General features: G+C 37.1%; 1 protein-coding gene across 1 annotated transcript; it reads right to left on the bottom strand.

The window, feature by feature from the left end:
- Nucleotides 1-776: 776 nt before the first annotated feature.
- Nucleotides 777-1,690, bottom strand: LOC106534874 (gamma-crystallin M2; the record flags this gene model as incomplete). The annotated part of the gene is given in 2 exon segments (XM_014031652.1): nt 777-1,366; nt 1,448-1,690. Coding segments are annotated over 2 exon segments (516 nt in total), but the record flags the coding sequence as incomplete, so codon positions are not given.
- Between the last annotated feature and the right edge of the window lie 7,699 nt (nt 1,691-9,389).

Consider the following 9,389-nt stretch of genomic DNA (forward strand, 5'->3'; position numbering starts at 1 on the left):
CAATACAAATATATACAAAAATTCTGTGCGTCTCCTGGGGGCTAAGCCCCCCTTGTCCTTAACACCTAGTGACGCCCCTGGAGGTACCTACAATGGGATATAATTTATTTTATTTTTAAATTAAAGTTAACATAGACCTTGATTTTTAAATGACGAAATGAAAAGAATGGACCAGTGTAAGGGAGTTATTCAAAGAGAAAGCTCTGTACATGTTGTATTGTGTAACAATTGTTCTACACTTCATCTATTGTATTGAAGTCTGGGGTAAACCATGCAAAACAATTAAAAATCTTAGTTTTATTTTACAGAAAATAGCAGTAAGAATTACTAGAAAACATTACAGTCATCCATCAAGTACATTCATCAATTGAAAAAAATTTAAATTCTACGATTTGGTTGACCATAGTATCTTACTGTTTATGTATAAGGCTATCAAAACATATTACCTTCTAACATCCAAGTAAATTTTGTTAGGAGAGAGAGTTGTTATTATCTTAAGGGGATGGAGATGTTCAGTCCAGGGAAAAAGTTTGTGGAAAGATCTGAGGATGATGTTGCCCACTGTTCCCTGAATCATTTCTCCTTCCCCCTCAGCTGTCCTCAGTGTTTCTCTGCTCAGCTTCTCATCTGTTCCAGATCTCAGCTCAGATCAGGTCTGTTCTCTATCACAAATCATCAAAGCATTACTGATTTTTAGCAACATGTCAGGTTCTATWTTCATCTAATTTGTCCTCTGCTTTACAAAGTACACTACTGAAACAACTTCTGAAAACTACTATTTTTTGTGTTCCAGATGATTTATTTGCATTAGACTAAAACTGACATTTGCAACTTGTGTACATTTTAAAGCCCTCCACACACAACAGGAAAAAACACTTTTTCTCTCTTTTAAATATATTATCTACACAGTAAAAAAACTACAAATCTCACTTACCTATTATACGCTTATCTATTTATTTAATAGAATTCAAAMGTTTCTGCTTTGTATTTCAAATCGTAGCTTATCAAAAATCCCCTTAACAAAGTTGATTAAAATTTCAACATTTTAATAAACAAAGTGCTTCGTAATTACAACAAGGTTTTTACTTGATGGCTAAAATTCTGTGACCCTCCTGAAAGATCCAACGATGGCACAGGTGGCACACCAGTCGCGGTACCTCCTGTACTCTCCGGACTTCAGAAAGTACTGTCTGCCTCGGTAGTTGGGGTACTCATAGAAAACCCAGTAGCCGTTCATAACATTACACGAGTAGACATGGCGGTGATGGAAACGATCAGACACACAGGGACAATCATCCATAAACTCCATCATGTGACCGCTGAAGTCAGGCTTCTCGTAGATGCGCAATCTGTAGGAGCCTCGGTACTAGGGGACAGAGGTGGACCAACACATATCCAGTCAGATGTGTAAACAGTAATAAGATGTGAAGCATGTTGTCTAACTTACAGCTGGAATCACCCGACATGAGCGAATACTACTGCTGAAGCCCATCCATCTCTGGTAGTCAGGGTACTCCCCCCTCCTCATGAAGTATTGGTGACCCATGAAGTTGGGTCGTTCGTAGATCATAAAGCAGCCACTTTCCACCCGGATGGAGTTGCAGCGACTGAAGTATGTATGAAGGTCCATGCAGTCATTACTGCACTCATAACTCCGACCCTGGAAGTTCTTATCCTCGTAAAAAACAATCTTGTGAAAGATATGAGAGTGTTAAGTACTCAGTCCAACTGAACTTATTAAAAATGAACCAAATGTATGCTCTGTGTAAAACTGAAACACACAGAAATCAGTAAAGTTTTTTTTGCTGTAATGTACATTTACTGTGAGCAGGAATGACAAACAGTACTTACCTTGCCCATGGTCTCTGTTTGAGGGATTCCACATGTTTTCAGGGCTTTTTATACTGCCTCTTGACAAGCAAAGCATTGTTATTTAGATTATCTCATAGTTATAACTAAAGGCTACTGGCACGTTTTCCTTTTTGTTGGAGCACAACATTGGTCAAAAATATAAATTTGTATTTGAAAAAGGGATAAATATTTAACTGGTTTGGTGTTTTGACATGGATGGACAAAGGAAAAGACTAGTATGGTATCCACACATCCAGCAAACAATGGCTGCAGAACAATATGGAACAGCCCTTTTGCATTAAACATGTTGTGTAACTGAGCACGAAGCTGTTTACTCTTTGTGCTGCTGCCTGAGCAGCCTTACTGAGCCCTCACAGTGTTGTTGATAGGGTCTGTAAATAAAAGATTTTACTAGGAATTATACTGTACAGTTTACACACATGGACAAAATTGTTGATTCAAGATACAAGAGTTTTATTGTCATATGTCCAGCAAGCAGTTACACTGTGCAATGAAATTCTTATTTAGCAGTTCCTCTATTTACCGACAGTCCAAGAAATTTTAAAGTACAATAAAATACAAAAGTAGGGTGGACAGAATTATAGATATTTACAGTTTTTACATTGTTTTTGGACTGTAGCAGCTGAGTTTTTAGTGCAAAAAGACACTGTATACAGAATTATAGATCAGTATTTACAGTATTTTCAATCTTTGACAGTAGCAGCAGGACATGTAGTGCAAAACAGACACTGCATATGGGTAAGCATCAAACGTGATATAGACCAGACAAAATTGACACTAGTGTTATACAATTGTTGTATAAACCAGTGTTATAAACAGAGTGGCACATAAGCAGTGCGCAGGTACGCATGCGCGACCAAAAAAGGAAAAAGCGCACCAGATGTAACGTCTTAAAGCTCCCTTGCGTACCTAAGATTGTACCTGGTTGTCTGTCAAAACAACAGTTAGCAGGGCTCTAGAGTGCGACCAGTTTGGTCACAAACGCGACCTGATTTCTTAAAAAATAAAAAAAAAATCCAGCTGCACTGGTGTGAGTGGATCGTTTGGTGCGCCACAGTGGGACCCTGATATAAGGATTAAACGGACACTGCCTTCAACAAATCAGATGAAGTCCAGAGCTGTTTTGTCCAATCAGAGCAGAGCAGGGCGGGACTTTCAGTGAGAGCAGGTTTGGTTGAAGCAGTGGGCCGGCTCGACTCGAGCTGCTGCAGTGATCAGTCCTGACTCCTCCTGCACTTTGCTCCTGAACTACCAGAGACTTTGGTCTGTAAAACCTAACTTTATATTAAATATGTGTTCAGAATGTTGTTATTGAACAGATCTGTCCAACTCTGTGTGAGTGACTAAACCCTCCTCCTGAGAGACTGCTGTATGAGGCTGTCTGTGAGATTCACTAAGTTTTACTAATTAAACCACTTTAACTAACAGAACATTTGTTTGTCCCATATTAAAGTAAAGATGATTCTCTGTTTAACACCCAGTCAAAAAATTATATATATTAAAAAAATAAAAACAACTTGCCATGTTCTCTAGGTGGGTTTTATATGTTATTTTAATTTATCATAAAGATCCACAAATTTCATTCACAATTTTATCAAAAAACAAGGTTCTAGATATGCTAACCTTGTTTATATTTAGTACCATACTGTGATACAGCTGCTCTGGGATAAATGTAATTTACTAAACGATCAAATACGAAGAATAAATAATTACATGAGCTGAAAACATCTAAATAGTATTATCTTTTTGAGTAAAATAGTCTTTTAAAAAAGAAATCAGTCTAACATATAAAACATTTGTATGTTTTAAGTTATTTTGCTCTGTGTAAAAGACAGATATTTGCTGGTTGGACTGGAGAGTGGAAATCTGGTTTAAACAAGGCCAAACTACAGGAGCTGTACATCTCAGGGTCATGTGTAATCTAACAGACATTTAAACATGAAATGTTCAGTTTGTGATGTTTATATGACATACACCCAGCCCCTCGGACACTTAGGTAGTTTACAAAATGTATGCAGAGTAAAAGAATAAAATAAAAACTTGTTGGACTGATTTGACATGATGTCCTGAGACGTTGCAGCTGATAGGAGTCATAAAACAGAACAGGGGGACGTTAGATGACCTGACACCCCTCTAGATAAATGTGTTCAATGAGTGAAGGAAAATATGAGTGAGCACCAAGCAACAMCCYAGGTTCTCCYCTGAGAACCAGAACAAAAGTTTTATGTACAACCCTGGTTATACAGTAATTAACAATATTGTAGACCAGTAGTCACAGAATGTGTGGTGGGCTCATATTGTACAATAACAATAGGTATTAATAGGTATTAACAATAGGTATTAATTAGGTGTGAACGATAGCCATGTGATGTGAGTATCAGTCACATGGAGGCAGGACTCAAAAGCCTGTATTTTTCCTGAAACTCTCAGACTGAAGAAGTCTCTTGGAGGAGAGACGAAACGTTTCATTAGAGAAGAACCCGTCCAGAGGACCTATACAATTTTTTTTCCTTTGATTTTTTACCTGGATTACTGAGATGCATCAGGACTTAAAGTGAAGTAGCTTGGACGGAATAAGCTAAACATAATAAAAATTGAGCAAGAACGAGGTTTAGCATTAAGGCTTGGCTAACTACATGCTGTTAGCCATGTTGTAACAACTGCTTAAAGAAGTAAAGATCCTAGATCTGAATGAATGAAATATTCTCGTTGATCACTTTCTTCTAAACAAAGTTGGATGTGCTGACAGCTTGTGAAATTGTTTGTCATCAGTGTTACTTCATGAGTGGACAGTTTGATTTCACAGAAGTGTGATTTACTTGGAGTTAGATTGTGTTTGTGTTCCCTAATGGTGAACACAACTCAATATAATATAAAAATATTTTTATGTTTTTGTTTAATTTTGTTTTTTATAAATTACTATTGTTTGAATTTATTCTTTAAAAAGGGGCAGATATGTGTGATCTCATTAACATCCACACTTCAGTTAGAGCACTTCGGTCCAACCAGTTTCTCTTAGATGTTCCTGGATCCAGACTAAAGTTCAGAGGTGATCAGGTCTTTGCTGTCTCTGCACCAAAACTCTGGAATGATTTAACTCTTAGTGTTCAGACTGTTGAGACTTTTAAATCTCTACTTAAAACTCMTTTTTACTCCCTGGCCTTTCATTCTGSTAGAGTTTGAGATTCTTTTAAAGATAATGTTTTTAATGTTTTTTTTCTCTATTTTAAATTGATCTTATTGTTTACATTTCTGTGTTGCTCTGTTGTTTTATTCATTTGGCTGAATTGTGAAGCACTTTGGCCAACGTCTGTAGTTTTTATGGGCTGTATAAATAAATTGATATTGACATATTAGAAGATATTTTTCTTCTTTCTGCTGCCTTTCATTTTATTTACATATATTTTTTCTTCTGTTGTGCATAGTTTATTTTGTTTTTTGATACATTTTAAAATAAACATATAATGTAATAATTAACCTTAGAGCTGCAACGATTTGTTGCTATTAAAATAACATAAATTGTTTTCATAATAAATATACTGTATATTAGAAAGCTCACTTGTAGCCATCTCCACATTGAATTAAATTTGTGCATTTATTGTTTTAGGTTTGTGACACCATCTTGAGCCATTCACGTGCATCTGATCAGAGCTACACTTCTGCAGACAGGTTCCTGCAGGACAGTTCTCTGAAGCAGCACTGAAGACCATGGAGGCTCACCCAGTGCTGAACAGGACCAAGAAGTCTGATGTAGTTCAGGAGCTGCAGTGGTGCTGCGGCTCTGTCCCAGCTGCTCTTCATGGAGAACAATCTGCAGGACACCTTCAGAGACTGTGACTCTGCTGAAGATYCTCATCACATCTCCTCTGACCACAGCTGAATCTGAGAGGAGCTTCAACACTGAAGACAATCCAGACTTTCCTCAGGTACAACATCACATCTCACTGCACTGACCATGCTCTATAAGAATCTGGTTCAAACATCCTGACTTTAACCAGAGTCATGAAGAAATTTGCTTCTCAGTAACAGAAGAGCAACATTTATGTACAAAAAAATAACACACTACATGACATTGTAATGCTGTTTTATTATTTTCATTTGTTTAATAAATACACTGTCGTGATACGAAAGTACATTTGATTGCTTTCTGAAATACGTCTATTTTGGAGTTGTAGCCCCCCCCCTGGAGAAAAATCCACCAGCCGCCACTGCTAGAAGCCAAATAACTTTACAGGAAATTGAATCCGTCATTTCTACCCTCCCCAACAATAAAGCACCAGGACCTGATGACTTCATTGTTGAGTTCTTTAAAATTTACAGTCTCGAAATAGCGCCATTACTTTTGCATATGCTAAACCACTCTAAGCAAACATCAAGACTGCCTCCCACTTTATACGGAGTGAATATTTCACTCATCCCTAAACTTTGAGAGATTCAGAGGTTGTTTCATCATACTGCCCAATTTCTTTGTTGCCATTAGAAACCAAAATTCTTGGGAAAATTTTAGCCAATAGACTAAAAAAATACATAAATTCAATCATCCACACATATCAAACTGGCTTCATGCCAGGTAGACATACTGTATGTTCTTTAACCTGCACCGTCTGTTCAACATTATATTCAAATCATTTACAGGAGTCTGTGGTTATTTCGCTAGATGCACAATGTGCTTTTGATCAAGTAGAATGGCCTTCTATGATGTATGTCCTCAAAAAAATTGGTTTTGGACCCCTGTTTACAAAATGGATTGAAATAATTTAGTTAAACCCAACTGCTCCTGTCATCACTAATCAGAACATCTCTTGTCCCTTTACGATTCATCGGGGAACACGTCAAGCCTGTCCCTTATCCCCATTTCTCTTCTCAGTCATGGTTGAACCTCTGGCAGCTAAAATTAAACAGAATCCCMTAATATCTCCTATAAAGATGTTTAATAATAAACATCATATTTCACTTTATGCTGATGATATACTTCTGTATATTTCTAACCCACAGACGTCGCTGTCTCCCCTTTTAACAACGATCAGCAATTTTGGTAGCTTTTCTGGTTTTAATTGGAGCAAGAGTGAATTAATGCCCCCACTACAAGCACTGATCCGGCTTATTTAAAGTCCACACCATTTAAGATAACTCATGATGCTTTCACATATGTGGGYGTAACAACAACAAAAAACCCAGAACGCCTCCAACTGAATTGGCATAACAAAGTTCTACACAGCTTAAACAGAATATTGAGTTTTGGAGGACCCTCCCTCTATCCATGGCTGGTAAGATCAATGCCATTAAAATGGTGGTGCTACCGAGATTTCTTCATTTATTTCAATCTCTTCCATGTTTTATAARTGCATCCTGTTTCAAACAATTGGACTCTATTCTTACTCCATTTATATGGGGATATAAAAGTGTCAGAATCTCCAAAAGAGTTATGTAAACCGGGGATGAACGGTGGGTTCTCCTTACCAGATTTCAAACAATATTATTGGGCTTCACATTTATCCATCCTGGTATGGTGGAGGACGGGTCCACCCACATCAGATGGGTCCTGTCCTGCCTGGTTGTCCTTGGAGCGCCTGCATTGCTGTAATATGTCCCTGACAGCACTTCTTAACAGTCCCATTAAAGTCAATAAATTACTTTATACTAATTGTTTTGTCATAGGCAACACTATCAGAATTAGGAAGCAGATACAAAAATTTATAAAAGCGCCAAAAATTTACCTTGACACTCCAATTTGTGAAAAACATTCTTTCGCGCCAAGTCTAAGCGACGCTGTCTTTCGAATGTGGAAGGCGAAAGGCATTTGCGTGATAGGTGACCTATGTATTAAAGGAACATTTGCATCTTTTGCACAGTTATGTTCTAAATATATTCCCCCCCCCATCAAGTTTTTTTCATTATCTACAGGTTCGGGACTATGTTAAGAAAAATATATCAGATTTTGGAACGYTAAATAAGCATAGAATCCTAGAAACAATGAATAAATTTGATCTTACCAATCCAAGGGCTGTGTCATATTTTTAAAAGATCTTTAATAATATGATCATTGACATATCTAAATTAAAGAAAGCATGAGTAGATGAGTTAGGGCAGCAGATACAAGAAGAAATGTGGGAAGAGGGTTTGAAAAATGTACGAGGCTGTTCGGTCAATGTTAGACATAATCTTATACAGTTCAAAACAATACATAGAATACTCAAGAGAAAAACTAAACTCCTTCTTTACAAATGTATCTCCAATTTGTAATCGTTGTAAAGCTGCTACTGGTAATTTGACACACTCTCGTTGGTCATGTGTTCAGCTTCACTTATTTCAGAAGGAAATTTTTCACTTTTTTTCAACAACTTTTGGAAAACAATGGGACSCAGAACCACTTATTGCCATTAGGGTTGGGCAATATGGGCAAAAAAATTAATCAGGATTAATTGTGATATTTAGCCATTAATGAATAATTTGACGATTACTATTCTGGAGTCCCTGGACACCCTCATGTCCTGGTCACATGAACAATTTAGTGGGAAATATTTGGTCTCTGTAAAAATCTGTTCCAAATTGTGTCAAAATAACAGACTTCATGTTATACATCAAATTTTAAATTTTGTTGAGAGACCATGTAAAACCAGAGCTATGATAAATAAATTGCAGCACTTTTTTCAAAAATGTTCGTCATATTTAAAATGGAGAGGAGCATCAAGCGGACTGACTGGAGAAATGTCCAGTTAGTCTGCCTGGTGGCGTTAATCGTATTAATTGTCAAGTGCCAAAAATAATCCATTAATGTTTTTCTGACGATTAATTGCACATGATATGATTATGCCCAAACCCATTTGCCATTATTGGAGCCTCTAATGCTTTACGATCAGCCAGTAAGTATGAGAAAAAGGCTGTTTTATTTGGTATGGTGATTGCTAAAAGGTTGATTTTGAAATTTTGGAAGAAGGACTGTGTGCCTACATTTGATCTATGGCTGGGAGAACTAGTAAACATACTGCACCTGGAAAGACTGAGATATTACAATGAAGACAAAATCAAGGTGTTTGAGAAGATATGGGACCCTGTGTTAAAATTTCTACAGCAAAAGACTGGAAACGACAGACCTGCCATTGCTTAATAATGTGAAGCATTTCATGGTGTATTTATTTTATATATCTTGACAGTGTGGCTATCATATGATGTGCTGATTTGTGCTGGTAAGGGATGGATGGGAACTGATTTATTGTGTTCTTGTTGCCAAAATGTTGATAAAAATATATTTGATGAGACAAATGTCTGCTGGGTCCTCCGTTGATCCKATCATTCCATTAGGTCTGGTAGGCAGGAACGGACCCAAATGCAGGCAACTAGGCAGGCTCAATTAAACTAAAAGATTTATTTAAATTGAAGGCTGGCAAAACAAGAAACAAAAACTGAAGTACGCAGGGAAGCCAGAACGGAGAACCAAACAATGGGCCTCATGCAAGAACATGTTTGTATTTTTATCCTAAATTTCTCTTACTTTTGTTCATACAAAGGGTTCGTAC

The sequence above is a fragment of the Austrofundulus limnaeus genome, unplaced genomic scaffold (genome assembly GCF_001266775.1).
Source record: "Austrofundulus limnaeus strain Quisiro unplaced genomic scaffold, Austrofundulus_limnaeus-1.0 Scaffold1294, whole genome shotgun sequence".
Classification (NCBI taxonomy): domain Eukaryota; kingdom Metazoa; phylum Chordata; class Actinopteri; order Cyprinodontiformes; family Rivulidae; genus Austrofundulus; species Austrofundulus limnaeus.